The sequence below is a fragment of the Octodon degus genome, unplaced genomic scaffold (assembly GCF_000260255.1).
Source record: "Octodon degus isolate 3935 unplaced genomic scaffold, OctDeg1.0 scaffold00050, whole genome shotgun sequence".
In the NCBI taxonomy this organism is placed as follows: domain Eukaryota; kingdom Metazoa; phylum Chordata; class Mammalia; order Rodentia; family Octodontidae; genus Octodon; species Octodon degus.
The window spans coordinates 4,538,778-4,555,871 of record NW_004524626.1 but is presented as its reverse complement, the minus strand read 5'-3'; the positions used below and the strand labels follow the sequence as shown (position 1 = coordinate 4,555,871).

The following is a 17,094-nucleotide window of genomic DNA, read 5'->3' as shown; positions in this document are numbered from 1 at the left end:
AGAACAGTTAGGAAGAGCCTGTTTAGACTGTGTTCAACAGAAAATTGAACTCATTAAATATAGCTAATTTACGGAGGTATATTAGCAAAAACAGAAGCCAGGTCTCGGTGTAGGAACGACTCCTCCTTTCCTGACAGGGAGATCACGTTCCAGGAGCCAGACAGTTACAATACTATTGAATAAGGTCGGTCACCAGCAACCTTTGCATTTTGAGGAGCTCGCTGCGGCACTTAAGGAGGAACTCCAGGGTCCACCAGGGGGCGGCGCCTATAGGGGCGGGATCGCGAGCGAGAGCGTGGCAACGCTTCTGCCCACCGCTTTCGGGGAATAGGCTCCCAGATGGTGGTTTTCGGGTGTCTGTCAGGCCTAGCAAAATGTTAAGGAGGGTATGGCCGGGATAGTGGGGAAGGCGGACCTGCGCTCCTGATAAAAAGTGAAGGAGACGTGAGGTCTGCAGCGCAAGCCAATGAAAGGCGAGGGGAGGCGGGGACAACACACGAAGCGGCCAATAAAGCTATTGCTCTTGAAGGTGGTCCTCGGAGTTTGGTTCCGATTCTGCGCATGCGCATCAGGCTGGACTACGGAGGCCGCCGAGCCAAGTAGGGGAAAGGAGCGCGGGCGGACGCCTGTGTCATGTGATGCAGAGGGCGCCGAATTCCGCTGGAGTTAGGGCTGCTTCTTGTAGGTGAAGGTTGAAGGTCGATTCAGCGCTGGAGAAGCATCCTGTTGCTATTTGCTCTGCGCTCAAGGCTTGGGGTGGAGAGTCATGCTCGAGCTCCTTGCTTTGTAAAGGGCAGAAGCGTGGCTTGGGCAGAGGGTCGCACGCGCCAAGCTGGGGGGGGCGTGGCTCCGTGTCGCTAGTTGAAGACTTGGGGCGGGCTCACCCCGGGGGCTGAGATTCTTGAGTCCTGTGTAAACGAGGGGTGGGGCTTCCTGTCCATAAATTGATATACAGGTACGTGCGAAAGAAACACTTTGTTTTGATGCTGTTGTCATTACATTTACTCGTGGTAGCCTAGTTTGAGTGTCTGTGACATAAGGGTGGGGGACACCCATAAGAGCCCTGTCTCTATCGGCCGCTTGTATGCAAGTCCCGCCTCCCCTAGGCTGTCCTTGCTCTGACTGCCTCTTACCCCCACCTTCGCGAGAGGCGTGGCCTGGCCTCAGGTGGCCTTGCCCAGTCAAGCGTGTGGGGCGTGGCCTGACTGAGTTGGGGGCGTGGCCGCGCGGAAGCTGGCAGCGAGGGGCGTGGTCCAAGACTCGCGAAGTGGGGACGCGCCCTCTTCCGGCTTAGGTGATGTGTCTTGCCCCAGTATTAGCACTACTCTGTTTCCCTTAGGTGCAGCCTCATGAAGAACCCCGCTGCCGCCGTCGCCGCCGCCCCTGAGGAAGGTTCCTTTTTCTTGTTCCTGCTTCTGGCATGCGGGACGCTGGTGGCTGCCCTGCTGGGGGCTGCTTACAGACTCGGGCTTTTGTATCAGCTGATGCACAAGGTGCCAGGGCACTGGAGGGAGGCTGGCTGAGGGGTGCCAAAGAAGGAGGGTGTTAGAGTACCCCTACTGGCTGGCTCAGTTTACAGGGGAGAGAAAACGAGTCCTGACTAGTCCAGAGTGGTTAGCTGGGAGTTTCTATTCAGGGCTTTGCCCCATTGCTACGGCATATATGCGCCCTGGACTTTGCCATTAATCAGAGATAAGGGAAGCAACCATTGCCTGGGCAGTCACGCCCTGCCCTACCTCCTTACCCTGGGGCTTGAGCCCTTTTTGCAGAGCAGAGACACAGTAGGATTGTGATTCTTAAAAACAGCGGGATCAATGGGCTGAAGCAGAGGTGAGGAGAGGGAGTGACAGTTGTCCACTGCCAAGCTTAATGCTTTAGAGGATTTTCTTACATATCCCTTACCACCTCCCTAAAAGCATTTGCCGCTGTTTCTGTGCATATTTCCACAAGAGGAGACGGAGGCCTGGAGAGGTTCAGCAGTCTGCTGCAGATGACCTGTTTGGCCAGAGTGGGTGTTTCGTAGTTTTCCCCAGATCTGTTTGGGAACAGATGACCTCACAGGTCTCTCTCTGAACTGCTCGCTTCTCTGTGAGAAGGTGATCTGTTCTCCTTCTCCTGTCCTTATTCCAGTCAAGAGCAGTGCTGCTGACCTGGAGATGTGTGGCGATTTCTGGCTCTGTGGCTGCTGGGGCTCAGGGTTCTCCATGCAGTTTATACGGGCAGGTGCTTTGGTGTCAGCAGGACCCAGACCTGCTCAGCAGTGTTGGGAAAGAGCTATGTAGGCTGGAGTTACCAGCACAGGTGCATGCCATGCAGGGACATCACAGCAGGCCGGAGGCCCAGCTTGTAGCTTACTACCCTGGCCAAACTCTCCTGCCTTCAATATTCACACCTTTCCTATCCTCGCCTCCTGATTTCCCCACATCTCTGAGGCATGCAGTATAACAGTGTAGTGATTAAGAATGTGGGTTCTGTTGGACTTTGCATCTTTCTTGGGCAAACCTTGGTGTTCTTATCTGCACAAGAAATATAAAAACAAGAGGCTTTGATCAGATTATAAACCCTGCTCTGAAAAGCCCTGCCTAACCTATAGTATAGTGTGTGTTTAACTATTTAACCAATACCTGAGTTTTTCTGACTTCCTCTCCCTTCTTGGGAGAGCTGTTTCTGTCCATTCTCCCAGCTGCCTGTGTCACGCCCCTGATAATGTTTTTGTTTTTGGTCAAATCCAAGAATGCTTTACCACTGAGCTACATCTGCCCTTTTTATTTATTTTGAATTAGAGTCTCACTAGGTTGCCCCACTGTGACTCATACTTGCGATCCTCCTGCTTCAGCCTCCCTCAGTGCTGGATAATTGGGTCTGGCTGCGTGACCATCTTGCTCTTTTCTCTGGTGGCCCAGGTGGATGAGACGAGTGTCCGGCATGGTGGGGAGAATGTGGCAGCCGTGCTAAGGGCCCATGGTGTGAGGTTCCTCTTCACACTGGTTGGTGGGCACATTTCTCCGCTGTTGGTGGCCTGTGAGAAGCTGGGCATCCGCGTGGTGGACACACGCCACGAGGTCACAGCTGTATTTGCTGCAGATGCTGTGGCTCGCATAACAGGTGAGGGTGGTGCAGAGAAGGCTGGCAGCTGGTGGGACAGTGGCATAGGCATCTGAGAGTGACAGGCCTGGGATCTGTGGGTGTAGGAGGTTGGCAACGAGGATGGGCGTGGCCACAATGGGGTGTGTTCCAGGGACTGTGGGTGTGGCAGCAGTGACAGCGGGTCCTGGTCTCACTAACACGGTGACCGCGGTGAAGAATGCTCAGGTGGCGCAGTCCCCGATCCTGCTTCTGGGTGGAGCTGCTAGTACGTTGCTGCAGGTACCCAGTAATTGCGGGGTGGTGGGAATCCCAGGAGGAAGGCTCTGGGGTCTCCCACAGTAACTGTCCTACCCTGTTGCCACCAGAAACGGGGTGCGCTCCAGGCCATCGATCAGATGTCCCTCTTTCGGCCACTCTGCAAGTTCTGTGCATCTGTGCGGAGAGTGCGGGACATTGTGCCCACTCTGAGGGCTGCGATGGCTGCTGCCCAGTCAGGTACCCCAGGTAGGTTGGGCAGGGTGCTGGGCAGTGATCAGGGGCTGGGCACAGTGCCCCAGGCTCAGCTTCTTCTCCATACCCACAGGTCCTGTGTTTGTGGAGCTACCTCTTGATGTGCTGTACCCTTACTTCATGGTCCAGAAGGAGATGGTGCCAGCCAAGCCACCAAAGGGCCTCACGGGTGTAGTGATTTCTTGGTGAATAATGCCATTCCCATTGCGCCCCCTTCTGTCCCCTGCTGTCTCCTGCAGCCTTTTCTTTCTGTACACCCACCCTCCCTTGACTTCTTCACTGGTTTGCATATGGCCCAGGAGGGGCCAGCTGTGGGGAGAGAAATTGAGGCAGAACAGCATGTCCAAAGGTCCTGAGACAGGGCTGGACTTGATGGGTTGGATAAAGCAACAGGCAGCCTTTGTGGCAGCAGCTGAACAGGGGGTGAGCTTGGAGGGCTCCTTCTGCCTAGTTCCACTCCTTCCCTTCCAAATGTTTACTAAGCCCCAGTGATGTGCCAGGTCCTAGGACAGGCTTGGGTGGCCTCTTCAGCCAGATGGGTCCCTGTGCCCTCCATACATGAGAAGTGCTTGAAGGCAGGTTTGAACAGTAGTGATTTTGTTCTGTGGCCGTGTTCTTAATATTTTGCTCTCTGGCTTGTTGGTCACTTTCTTCCCTTGTTTTTCTTTCTTCCTTTTCTTCTCTTTCTTGCTGTCCTTTGCAAAGCTGTCTCTTTCTTCTTTTTCATTCCCTTTCTTTGACTTTATCTTTTTTTCCTGCAATCCTAACTCTGTAGACAAAGCAGGCTCTTGGCTCTGAGCCCTGACCACTTCCTGCCATTGCTCCTGGGCCTGTTTCTAACTGGATTGAGTGTGCCTTGAGGGCAAGACCTGGAAAAAATTTCCCTGTGTGTCTCCAGGGGCCCCACACAGAGCCCAGTGAATAAGGAGACAAGCATTGTAAGAAGCCGGAGAGGATGACATTGGTAACTCCCACAGGTTGTGTGTTTTGCGGAGTGTATTATTACTGACGTGGTAGATGGTTGAAGCTGAGTCCTGACCTGCAGTCATGGCCCCCTTCTAGGCACACAGGCTTGAGTTGCCTGTTGCTGTAGCAGTGCTGTGTCCAGTTGGCGCGGCCTGTAAGGCTTCTGGGGCCAACAAATGGAGACTCAGCCACTTGGAGTCTTTGGGTCAGTGGTGGTGAATCTGTGGCACATGTGCCACAGCCAGCTTTTTGCTATCATTGAAAGGTCTAAAAGGTTTGCCATCACTGCTCTAGGTCATTCCGTGTCTACCCTGTCCCTTCTCTTGTGCTTCCAGCTCCTTCCTAGCCCCTGGATTTCCTTAGCTCCTGGAATCCCTGTGACTCGCCTCCTTAGCTCTTTCCTCTTCTCCCACAGGTATTTACAGAATTGCCTGGCTAACCTCTTTGCTGGTGCGTGGGAGCCTCAGCCCGCGGGGCCCCTGCCCCTGGACATCCCCCAGGCATCCCCTCAGCAGGTGAATCATCTCCCGCCCCTGCGTAGGACTCCTAACCAGCCAGGACCTACAGACCCTTTCCCTGAGCTAAGCCTGGGGGCTGTGGTGACCCCTTCCACCCTAACTCTTGTATTAGGTTCAGCGCTGTGTGGAGACCCTGAGTAGGGCCAAGCGGCCCCTGCTGCTGCTTGGCAGCCAAGCGCTATTGCCCCCGACACCTGCCAGCAAGCTTCGGTGAGAAGCCCCAGTCCTGCCACCAGCATCATGTCCCTGGTCCCTGGTCTTCTGGTGCCTTGCTGGGAGGGGGCTGGCCCTTGGCTACACTGACCTCTGCTCTGCCTGGATGTTCAGGGCTGCTGTGGAGACGCTAGGCATCCCCTGCTTCTTAGGGGGGATGGCACGGGGGCTGCTGGGCCGCAACCACCCCCTCCACATCCGGCAGAACCGTGGCGCAGCCCTGAAGAAGGCAGATGTTGTCATCCTGGCAGGTGGGCCACAGCCTCTCTCTCTCCAGGAGCCCCTCCCCACTGTGATGGCCCCTGTTCCCTGGTGCCCCGCTGGCCTGTTACCTCATCCTCTTTCCTCTACCTTTACCTCCTTCCCATTTCAAAGGCTTGGAACAACCCTGAACTTGCAATTCAAGTGAAGCTTCACACAGCCTCCCCCAGGACAAACACCTTGTCGGTGCCTACTGCGTCTCACGCACATAAAATGTTTTGAATCCTGGTATATGCATCATAGGCACAGCCCCCAGCCCCCAGCCTCTTCGTCAGTACTAGGGATGAACTCAAGGACTTCCTACTGAGCTACATCTCAATCCTTTTTTATTTTTTATTTTGAGACTGGGTTACCTAAGTCTATAAATTGACCAGGTTGGGCTTGAACTTCTGTTCCTCCTGCCTCAGCCTCCCAGGTGGCACCACCACAGCTGACTAAGCTCTTGCTGTGTGTCGTCTCACATTGCTTAGTGACAGGGCTATGCATTCAGAGAAGTGTGTCATGAGTCCCTTTTGTTGTCATGTGAACATCACCAAATGCACTTACACAAACCAAGGTAGCTACTGTGCCACAAGGCAGTGTCGTTGCTTAGTGGTGTGTGTGTGTGTGTTGTTGGTGGAAATGTGCTTCTGTCATGCGAGACTGTGGCAGCCATCCCCAAACTCAAGGGTTTAGCGTGCTTTCGTGGTTTCTCAACACGTGGGGCCGGGGTTTGAGCTTCGTGATAGATGCATGCTTAGCATGGGCTGGGCTCCACCATCAGCACTGTGAAATGAAGACATGAAAACATAAGAAAAGACCACTTCACCTTTGGATTTGCTTGGCTTGTTCATGAGATTGGGCATCACATCAGCAGGGAGGCTGCTGTGTGATCCAGGTGGGGCTGGGGCTTGTCTGTCTGTCTGTCTGTCTGTCTGGGGTTGGCTGGCCGTGCAGGGCCCAGAGTGCTTCAGCTGCCTCCACCTGCACCCGGTGCCTGCTGTGCTCTGCCCTCCAGCAGGCCAGCCCAGGCTGGATGAACCCCTTAGTGGGAGTGAGAAACACTCTTCCTTTCCCCTTGTTTCCCTTAACTCTCTCCTTTTTCCCCTCCCCTCTCCTTTTTCTCCCCCTCTCTTTCCTTCTTTCCTTCATTTTCTTCCAGTGCTGGGGATGGAATCCAGGGCCTCACACATGCTAGGCAAATGCTGTATACTAAGCTGCACTCCCAGCTCTTGAGACCTTTTCAGATCTGTTTTTAAAACAGATTGGGAATGGTCACCCATGGCTTCTGCCACAAGCTGTTGACAAGAGCCACTCCTGAGTCAGCTCTGATTTGAGAGCTGCAGGGTTATTGCAAAAAATGCAGGGAGGCACGGCGGTAGTGAAGGGTGAGGAACCCTGACCCTGGTGGTGGCTGCTTTTGCTACCAGGCTCCCCTGGCTGGAAGGTCTTTCTTAGTGCCACAGGAAAGATGCCATAGGGGGAGAGAGGAAAAATAAATAAGTAAAAATTTTTTAAAGCAAAAAAAAAAAAAAAAAAAAAAGCAGAGAGACCCTTTAATAGTAACAGTGGATCTGAGGTGAGGTTGTGGGCATTGCCCTGGATGCTGGGCCTCTGTGTACTAATATCCTGCCCCTCGCCCCAGGAACTGTGTGTGACTTCCGCCTCTCCTACGGCCGTGTCCTGAGCCGCCACAGCAAGATTATTGTCGTCAATCGGAATAGGGAGGAGATGTTGCTCAACTCAGACATCTTCTGGAAGCCCCAGGAGGCAGTGCAGGGTGAGCTCTGTGATGTTCCCACCACATACGTGGTCCTTCTCTTCCTGGCTTATACTGCAGCTGCCTTGAGTTGGGTGTCAGAGACGAAGGCCCATATAACCAGAGACACATACTTGGCTCTCAGACCTTTGTAGGGAGAAATGGGAGGAGGGTAGAGAGGGAAATGTGCACGTCATCACCTGCCCAGGGACAGACTCTGCCATGCTGCCCATGGCCCTTAAGACAGGAGGCTCACGGGTGCCTGAGCTTTGCTGTCATCCTGTCTCTCGATTTCACTCCCCTTCCGTGGCCTGTTTAGCCGGTGGTTCTAAAGATATTGAATCTCTTGAAGACTCTCTCATAGGTGACAGGTACTCTTGGGTTAAGCAGAGAAGAAGTGGCATCTTTTTTTTTTTTATATATTTTACTTTATTTTTTGCGGAATCAGGGATTGAACTCAGATTCTTTTTTTTTTAATTATTTATTTATTACATTTTTATTTAGTGTGTGTACGTGTGTGGCCAGCTCAGCCCACCAGGGGGCGGGGCTGGCTGGCATGTGGTGCTGGGGGATCGAACCGCGGTCCCTGTGCTTTGCCAAGCCTGTTCCAAGTAGGTGCTTTAGACCACTGAGCCATCTCTCCAGCCCCCAAGAAGTGGCATCTTTGTGTTTGTTTGGGAAGGTCCACCCCAGCAGCTGGTGGGCAGTGGGCGGCAGGATAGGCAGAGGTAGGGCTGGGCTGCTGAAAAAAACCAGGACGGGAATGGCAGGGCCCGGAGTAAGGATGGACTGGGTGAGAAGCCAAACACTTCTGAGCACCCACTTGATCATTTCCAAGTAGAATGGCGAGAAACCCTCCTTAGGCTGTTTATGCCTTTCCTGCACTGATCAAAGCTGTGACTGCCTGCACGCCTGTTCTTGAGACCTCTGCTTGATGGTTGGAGCAGGTTTTCTTGTGTGTTTTGGGCCTGGTGCGTGTGAAGCAAGTGCTGTGCTACTCTGCTTCCCCAGCCCCCAGGGGAGCCGTTTTTATCAGTGCATTTTGGAGGCTGAATTGATAGGACTTTGTGAAGTGGGAGGGACTAGGGGATGATGGGTCCAACTTGGGTTCGGGTTCGAGCGCTCTGTGCTCTCTCATTTCCCTGCTCCCTTCTCGTCTAGACTGCCTTCGCCTGGTTTTGGCAGGCCCCGGGGTGCCTTTCATCTGCTTTGCCCTAGCAACAGACCTGGCCTTCTTCCATCTTCTCTGCTTGGATGTTGCTGTTGGCTTCTTGCTGTCTTCTGGCTTCTGGCCCTGGAGGGTAGGAGGAAGCCACTGCTCTGCAACTATGGCCTCTTCTTCCACCAGGAGATGTGGGCTCCTTTATACTGAAGCTGGTGCAAGGCCTTCAGGGTCAGATGTGGGCCACCGATTGGGTAGAGGAGCTGCGGGAAGCTGACCGGCAGAAGGAGCAGACCTACCGGTGGGTCTGTGGGGAGCAGAATGGGAAGGGCTTTCCCAGCAGGCTGTGGGTGACCCTGCTGATCCTCATCAACCCATTGCAGGGAGAAGGCAGCAAGGCCCGTAGCCCAGCACCTGAACCCAGTACGGGTACTGCAGCTGGTGGAGGAAACTCTGCCTGACAACTCATTTCTCGTGGTTGATGGTGGGGACTTTGTGGCCACTGCTGCCTATCTCGTACAGCCCCGTGGCCCCCTGCGTTGGCTCGATCCTGGTAAGGAAGGGCCCATACCAGGAGCACCTTTCACCTTCTGGAACCTGCAGTTAGTTGCTCTTTGTCTTTCTAGGGGCCTTTGGGACTCTGGGAGTTGGTGCAGGGTTTGCGCTTGGGGCCAAGTTGTGCCAGCCGGATGCTGAGGTGAGGCACTGGGTGTAGGAGACTTGGTGCCTTTTGGGCCATTAAACACTTAACCATCCTTGGTTGCCCCCTACCAGGTCTGGTGCCTCTTTGGGGATGGAGCCTTTGGGTACAGCCTCATTGAGTTTGATACATTTGTCAGACATAAGGTAACTGGGCTGTCCCAAGGGAAGCTTAGAGCCCAGGGTCCTGAGGTGGGGTGGCATTGTTTGCTAGCCAGAGGCCTTGATGTGTGGCTAGCTGGTCGTGTGGGGTGAAGGCTGTGGCCTGACTCATCTTTTCCTGCAGATCCCAGTGATAGCCTTGATAGGGAATGATGCAGGTTGGACCCAGATTTCTCGGGAGCAGGTGCCCAGATTGGGCAGCAACGTGGCCTGTGGCCTGGCCTACACTGGTGAGATGGGCAGGGAGTGTATGGGTAGAATTGACAGGTCCTATTTTGGGCCTTGTGGGGCTTATGTTCCTCTCCTGGGCTGGCTACATAGTGGGCTGGGTCTGACTTGATCTCTTTTAGATTATCACAAGGCAGCCATTGGTCTGGGGGCCCGGGGCCTGCTGCTCTCACGGGAGAATGAGGACCAGGTGGTCAAGGTACTGCGTGATGGCCAGCAGCAGTGCCAAGATGGTCACCCGGTTGTGGTCAACATCCTCATTGGGAGGACGGACTTCCGCGATGGCTCCATTTCCGTATAGGGCCTCCAGGGTCAGTATGCTTGGCTTCCTTCCTGCACCTGGACTGTGACTGGCTGGTCTAGAGTCTTACCCTTGCCTGCGCTGGACCTATCTATCCTGTGAGGCTAGTGACCTCACAACCCTCTGAGCTGAGGGGCTGGAGGATCACAGCTGCCAGCAGCATCTTGGCAACCTTGCAGAGCTACGGGCCTTTGTCTCCACAGACCTAACTGCACATCTCCCCTCTGCTCTTACAGACCAAATAAACCACTTCTGGCCCACATGGACCCAAGGACTGAGTCACAAAACCTGTGCATATTGATTTATTGTCCACAAAGATGGAGGTGAGGGAAAAAGGAGGGAGACAGGGAGGGGACCTTATTTTCCCACTGGATTACTTGGGATTTTGGGGTACATAGCTGGTTGAAATCTCCCCACTTCTGTGGTCCCTGGAAGAGTCCCACAATCCGCTCTTTAGACAGGTCCATACACACCAGTTCTCAGACGCAGACACACACATGCACGGAGGCAATAAATAGGTTTCGTACCAAAGTGCCCCAGCCTGACACACCAGGTGGGGGGCCCCTCTGCAAGGAAGGGGCTAAGTGCTCAATTTTTTCAGGGGTAGGGAGGGGAAGGAGAGGAGGGCAGTGGCCCAGACTGCCCCCTCTCTCCATTGGCTAGGTGGAGGCCTATCATGGGGTCTTCCCTGGAAAGGAGGGTGGGGAAACCAGCTGTTTTTCTAGAAGATCCAGGCTGCCCCTATCCAGCTGGAGTGCAGGACAGGGGCTGCCCGCCCTCACACAACACTTCATGATAGTCCTTGGGTCCTCCAAAGGAGGGAGAAACAGTGCAGTGCTCAAAGCTAATACTGATTTGGTTGGCAGCAAGAGGACTGACTAGGGGCAGCTCAGCACCCCAGGGTGACAGTCACAGTAACAGGTGTGGCAAGAGAGGCCAGCCTAGCAAGCAGAACTGCCTTTTGCAAACAAGAGGCGAAGAAGACCCGGTGCTTGGGAAAGATGGCCACAACCTCTAGTGTCTGAAGTCCTGTGCCTGGCCTTTACAACTAGGGCCTGAATAAAGGCACTTTCGAAACTGGGAATGACTTTTCGACTGGGAGGCTGGTCACTTGGCAACTCCCCTAGCAACCAGGAGCTCCGCCTAAGCAACACATCTGGTCCTTAGGTCACTAAAGGCCCTGCCTTAGTAACCAGGGTCCCGCCCTGCTCCATGGGTTCAGAGGCATACATTTATTTGCTTGGAGAGCTCTCTCTCCAGGTCCAGGATGAGGGCATCAAAATCTTTGAGATTCAGGTGTGGATTGAAGGGCGCATCAAACTCATCTTCGAAGTCTGCAGCATCTCTTTGCTCTTCAGCTTCGTCCTCGTCCTCGCTGTCACTGCCCGTCACGTGGTCGTAGTCAGGCCCAGAGAGGAAGTCCCGCCCACAGGGCAAGAAGTCCCGCCCACAAACGCTCCAGTCCCCAGCATAACGGTTGCTTGGGGGGCTCTCTGGGCCTCCGCGACCGCGAGGTCGAGTCACCACCTCCGGGCCTGCAAGTGGCAGGTGCAGGGATGGCTGTCGTTTGGGCCTCAAGTATGGTGCGACGTCGGGAGCCTCTGCGGATGGGTGAGGATCTGAGGGGGCAGAGGAAGCGCTTGAGATGGCTGCACACAGCTAGTCCGTTTGGGAAGGCAAGGCCTTGGCCCGGAATAGGATTTCATTGGTAGGGGCCGAATTGGTTGCTTAGGCAATCGGTTTCCTATTGGCACATTGAGAGGCGGGGCCGCTGGCCGCATCAAGAGCGGATTGGTCAGATCTAAGAGAGGGGTGTGGCATCCCTTACCAGACTCTGATTGGATGCTCATGAAGGCCTTACCATAACAGCCCACCCGGATTAGTGGCCTAAGCCTGGAGCGTGCCTACCTGGCCAAGATTGCAGCAGGTAATGTAACACTTCGATGTGGCGCTTGAAGTCCACCGCACTGGTGACGCCTGGGCCGCAGCCGCGAATGCGGGGCCGGGCAGGTGCCTGGCGCGCCGGCAGCAGCACAGGCCCAAAACATACTGCCAGGTTCTGTGGGGTCATGCGGTTGTGGGCGTGGAAGGAAGAGACGAGGCGCAGGTGGTTCAAGAGAAGAGTCAGTGTGGCCTGGGAGAGGGTTGTGAGGGAGGGAGGACATGAGGCAGGCAGAGTCGGGGCTGTGTCACACCTGTGGGAAACTAAGGTGACCCAGGGTGGGGAAACTGAGGTCTAAGGTCTCACAGTTGTAAGGTGGCCAAGCTATTTGGTTGATTCCATTTAGCTAAAGGGCAGATGGAAGCCAAGGGCAATTTAAGTTTGGAGTGGTAGAGCTGAGATTCCAACCCACTGCTGTGGGTTAAGAGGGTTATCATGAATGCCATTTTACAATTGAAGGCATTGAAGTGCAGAGAGAGAAAGGACTTAAGATTCTACAGCCAGGATCTTCCCTTGTGGCAAGTTGGCAGGCCTGTGTTTAGAGTTTATATTTTTAACATATTATGGCTGTGCACCTTTGGGCAACTCACTCAACTGCTCTGGGCCTTGGTTCCCTGATCTATGAAACTACCAGTAGTACCTGCTTTGTAGGTGTGTGTTGGTCCCACAAGTTCATGTCCACCCATCACAGGCTCAGGAGGGGTGAAGTGCTCTTCTGGTATTGCCCATCCCGTTTTCCACCACTCCTGCCAACTCACCCTTTCCACATCTGGTAGGCAGTTGAGAAGCCCTCTGGTGCCCTCAGGACTTGGGGGACTTCTCCTTGGGTGCCCTTGGGCCATGGCCTCCAGGACCACCTGATAAAGGGGCTGGGTGATGAGTGGGGTGGGCAACTCTCGAAGATAATCCTTGAGGATGCCTGTGGACACAGGACCCCCTGTGGTCAGGGCATCAATGGTTTCCAAGCTGGGAGGGGGTTCCCTCTGGGACTGGGAGTAGGGGGGAAGAGGAGGAGAACAGGTGCAGAAGAGTGCAAACAGGGTTAGACCAGAGGGCTCAGCAGGCCACCAGCCCTGCCTTGAGCTGCGAGTTGAAAGGAGATGAGCCCGAAAAGGTGATGGGGTGATGCTGACCTGTGATGACATTGATGTCAGGGTACAAGTCCTCTGAGAGGCAGACAGCCGCACTGTCCCGCTCAAAGGCATCCCGCAGCTCTTTCTTCACTGCTGCTGAGCCACATAGACGGTACAAGCCCACTACCTAGGGGTGGGCACAGAGGGTGTCCGACTGGGTTGCACACTAATCAGGGCCTACTGCTGTGGGGGCTGGAGGTCTGGCCAGGAAGGTGACACTATGGGCTGGGAGGGTGGCACTGGCTGTAAAAAGCCTCCATGGCTGTTTCTGTTGCTGTGACACCAGCCACTGGGTCTCACCCTGGCTGCCTGGACAGTGTGGCCTCATAACCCTTCTGCTTGCACCACTTCCTTTTGTTTCTCAGATCACTTATCATGTCCTCCTCCAGGAAGCCTTCCCTGAGTACCCCAGTCAAGTCAGGTCCTGCCTTAAGTTCTTGCAGCCCCAAGTACCTTGGAAGGTACTTCCAAGCCATGTTTTTTGTTTTGGTTTCTTTGGGAACAGGATCTTCCTATGTATTTCAGGTTGGCCTTGAACTACATGGCACAGGCTGGCCTCAAACTCTGTGTAATCCTCATGCCTCAGCCTCCCAAATGCTTTAAAGGCACGCTCCACCACATCCAGCATCCAAGCCACTTTTACCTTTGTGATCTATTAGTCATATCTTTCTGCCAGGAGACTGAGCTCCAGGAGGGTCCAGGTCCTATTATTATATGGATAGATGAACCACAGGTTCTGGCCCAGCTGCTGTGCTCTCCTGCCTGTCTAGACTGGTGTTTGAATTAGGAGTAGCCTAGGCTGTAGAAAGCCTGATGTCCACACACTGGGGATGCTGGGCACTGGATCTAAATTCTGGGGACCAATGGGGAAGGGAAGGGCCTCACCCGCAGCCCTCGACGCTCGATCTGTGCAACACACTTCTGGATGATGAGAGGCACCTGGCCGGGGGGCTGCTCCCGCTCCACCAGCAGCGGCAGGGGCAGCCCAAAGACACGGGGCTCAGCTGTGGTGGGTGCTTCCTGCTGGTCTGACAGGGTAAGCTTGGCATAGAGCAGCCCCTGGGGCTCCAAGCGGACAGCCAGCTGCTGGGCCTGGCAGCCTGAGGACACAAGAGAATATGGGCAACGTGTGTCCAAAAGGTTCCTGGGTCCTGGCCCCTCCTAATCCAGGTCATACTTTCCCCTTAGATCCCAGACCTCAGGGCACTTTCAGGGGAGGGGGCACCATGGACTGGGTGCTACCCTGTCCCTCTTTCCTTAAATCCTGTGTCCTACCTCGGAAGACTGTGGGCAGCAGCACAGTGCCCTGAGCACAGGGCCGGTGCCGCCTCACGCCAGGGTCCCAAGCAAGCACCAGGGCTCGTAGCAACCGGGCAGCCTCCAGCTCCAGGTGGAAGGTGTGGTCCAGCTGCAGGAAGTCTGGCCCTCCGCGAAGGGGCCCTGTGCGGGCTCGAGCCACGCCATCCACTTGTAGCAGGCAGCAGAGGTCTCTTGGGGTGGCCCCTGGTGTTGGCCGCAGCCCCCTGAGCCCGTAAAGGTGCAGGCTGAGGCGGCCCCAGAGTGCAGCTGGGGGCACCCGGGCTGCTGGGCCTGCTTCATAGGGCTGGAAGGCAGTGGATGATGGAGGCCCCACTGGGCGCTCAGGGGAGTCACCATCACTGAGGTACCCAGCCCTGGGGCTCCGAGTGCCCCCAGTTGTTGCTGTCCGCCCAGAGGCCCCCACACTGCTGTCCAGATGATAGCGGCTGATGACAGAGCCTGCTGGGGCAGCCCTCTCACGCTCTCGGCCAGCCCTAGGGCCTCGCAGGCTCAGGCGGCGCCGAAGATCGGGCAGCTTCTTCATCTTCATGGAGAGGCGCCTGGCAGGGCCTGGCGACTTGGTGCGGGAGGTTTTGGTTGGGGGGCTGGCAGGAGCTGCGCCTGCAGGGAGAACAGACCTCAGGGTTCAGAGCCTGGGCCCCTGGAATTGTCATCTGGGGGATGGGGGTGAGGCTGTGGCTACTGGGGTATGTGAGGGAGAAGGTAGTAACCAGGGTGATAACTGCACCTACCTTGGTGGGTTGGGCTCTCTGGCTCAGTGGAGGCTGGCTCAGGTGCTGGAGGTCTGGGGTCTTCCTCAGGGATGGGATTGTACCAGATCTCGCCAGCAGGTTCCCCACTGCTAGGTAGCCCTGGCCCCAGAGGAGCCTCCTCAGGTGGTTTGGCCCCTCCTAGCACCCATCTTCGGCTGCTGGGCTCCAGACTTTGCAAGTATGCTCCCCATGCAGGGCTCCGGGGCTCCTCGGGGCTGGGTAGCCCCTCTACTCCAGCCTGGGACCCTTTGAAGGTCTGGAACTCTGGTACGGGTGGAGTGGGCTCTGGGCGCTGGGCTGGTCGGCCTGGAGGGGAGCAGAGGGAGTGAGATGCAGGCCTCCAGAACCCCCAAAACAGCCCCAACCCAGGGCTCTTCTCGATCAGTTCAGTACTAACCTTCATTCCGTGCCACTGGTTGACACGTGGGATGCCCTGTCCTGTCCTGAGGCCTCAGTCACTGCCCTTAGGGAACTGCTGTCTTGTGTGGAATGGGCAGCCACAGGCCAGTTGGTCCCCAACTCAGTTCCTAGCATTCCAAAGAGGGCCAAGTCCTTCTAGCCTCAGGGCCCAGGTCAGCTGTCCTTAGGCCTTAGGCCCTGGGATGTGGCTTCTACTCTTCCAGCCCTCTCCTGAATCCTAGCACAGAGGTCCTGTCTCTGCCCACAGGGTAGGCTTACTTCAGCAAGTGCCTTCCCTTTCCTGAGCCGTGGCATCCTCCTGGATGAGAGACGTGGGTGGTGCTCACCTTCAGGAGGGCTCCAGGGGGCTCAGTGTGCTAGGGGTTTCCCGGACACCACGTCCCTGCCAGGCTCACAACCCAGAGCAGATGCTAGCTAGTGCTGCTCTGGAGACGCACTTCACCTACAGCCTACGCTCTGCCCCTATCCTGGGCTGCGTCCTGTCCCTCAGCTGAGGCCAGAGCCCACAGTGAAGGCCTTGTGGTCTCCTGTTTGCTCCATCCCGTCTGACATCACTGAGTATTTCCTGTGTGTGTTTATGTGTGGGCACCCCCGTCCCTCTGGCTCTGGGAACCTTGGAATCTCTGGGAAGAGCCGGGGAGGAGAGGTCAGGTCTGTGCAGTGGTGGAGGCGCTCTCCTTTAACTGGCTCCTTCCCAGACCCCTCCTGTCCCATACAGCTCCAGTTTTCCAAGGGTCATGCCTTACTGTTCCTTGACCCCGTCCCCTGCCACCTCTGATTCCCACCTCCCAGGAGCCCTTCTCAGAGGTCTCTTATGAGTAGCATAGGCCAAATCGCTGTTTAACTCACTCTGCCAGCCCTGTGCAAACTACCCAAACCGCCACGTGCCTCAGTTTCCCCATTTGTATAAAGGGGACAGCTTCCCCGGGCTGCCCAAAGCAGGCATAGCAGCAGCAGTGTGTGGCTTGAAGGCTGTGGGATGCAGGAGCAAGGCTTCTCCCCATCAGAGTGTCCCCCCCACAGCGTCCTGGCCTCCCGCCCCTCTTCCCCGCCACCCCATTTCCTGTCGGGGCGAGCCCCCTCCCGGGCCTCCCATGGAGCCATCCCGGCTGCCCGCACATAACGGTCCGCGCCCCCTAATCCCCGCAGCTCCTGGCTCCCAGGACCCCAGCGCACCTCGTGCGCTCCCCGGCCCGCAGGGGGCTCCATGGGGCGCCAATGTCCCTCCAGCTGTCCTTCCTCTGGGGATCCGGGCACCCCAGGCCGCCCGCGCGGCTCCTTGCTTCCCTTCCCTGCTGCATCCCGGCCCCCTCACCGCGTTCCTTGGCATCTGACTTTTTCCGGGGAAGTTTCTCCCGGCCCCGCAGACGAGAGAACGTTTTCCACAGTAGCGGCTCGGCCATGCTGGGGCCCGGGTGGCCGAGCTAAGCGAGCTGAGTGCGTCCCCCTGCCCATCCCCATGCCCCGCCCCACCTTGCGCCCCGCCCAGGCCTCCAGCCCGCCCAGCGCCCGGGCCAGCCGACAGGAAGCGCATTCCGGGAATGCTTGGCCCAAACTTTTTTTTTTTTTTTTTCCCCTTCCCCTTCCAGCTGCCCCGGCGAGCGGGTTGCTGGGAGATGTAGTTGCCCCTGGCTTGGAGGGACAGGATGGGGGCTGCAGGCTACCCTCTGCTCCAATTGGGA

The 17,094-nt window shown here is 56.1% G+C and overlaps 2 protein-coding genes across 3 annotated transcripts; one reads left to right on the top strand and one right to left on the bottom strand.

The window, feature by feature from the left end:
• The first annotated feature begins 584 nt into the window (after positions 1–584).
• Positions 585–10,129, top strand: Ilvbl (ilvB acetolactate synthase like). 2 transcript variants are annotated; one of them, XM_023716965.1, is made up of 16 exons: positions 585–681; positions 1,340–1,493; positions 2,904–3,105; positions 3,239–3,366; positions 3,453–3,591; positions 3,671–3,782; positions 4,979–5,078; positions 5,194–5,291; positions 5,409–5,545; positions 7,180–7,314; positions 8,642–8,756; positions 8,839–9,008; positions 9,082–9,152; positions 9,230–9,301; positions 9,441–9,546; positions 9,667–10,129. In XM_023716965.1, exons 2-16 carry the CDS (start codon positions 1,350–1,352, stop codon positions 9,843–9,845), a joined length of 1,908 nt encoding a protein of 635 aa, XP_023572733.1. In that variant the 5' UTR covers positions 585–681; positions 1,340–1,349; the 3' UTR covers positions 9,846–10,129. The 2 variants fall into 2 exon arrangements, with proteins under 2 accessions (XP_023572733.1, XP_023572734.1); XM_023716966.1 differs by lacking the exon at positions 585–681 and adding an exon at positions 698–955.
• Positions 10,130–10,137: 8 nt separating this feature from the next.
• Syde1 (synapse defective Rho GTPase homolog 1) lies at positions 10,138–16,856 on the bottom strand. Its single transcript, XM_004632627.3, has 8 exons — positions 16,728–16,856; positions 14,972–15,298; positions 14,196–14,840; positions 13,806–14,020; positions 12,921–13,047; positions 12,546–12,706; positions 11,754–11,979; positions 10,138–11,464 (listed from the first exon to the last, which is right to left on the bottom strand). The coding sequence occupies exons 1-8, from the start codon at positions 16,813–16,815 to the stop codon at positions 11,064–11,066; spliced, it is 2,190 nt and encodes a 729-aa protein (XP_004632684.1). The 5' UTR covers positions 16,816–16,856; the 3' UTR covers positions 10,138–11,063.
• Positions 16,857–17,094: the final 238 nt, after the last annotated feature.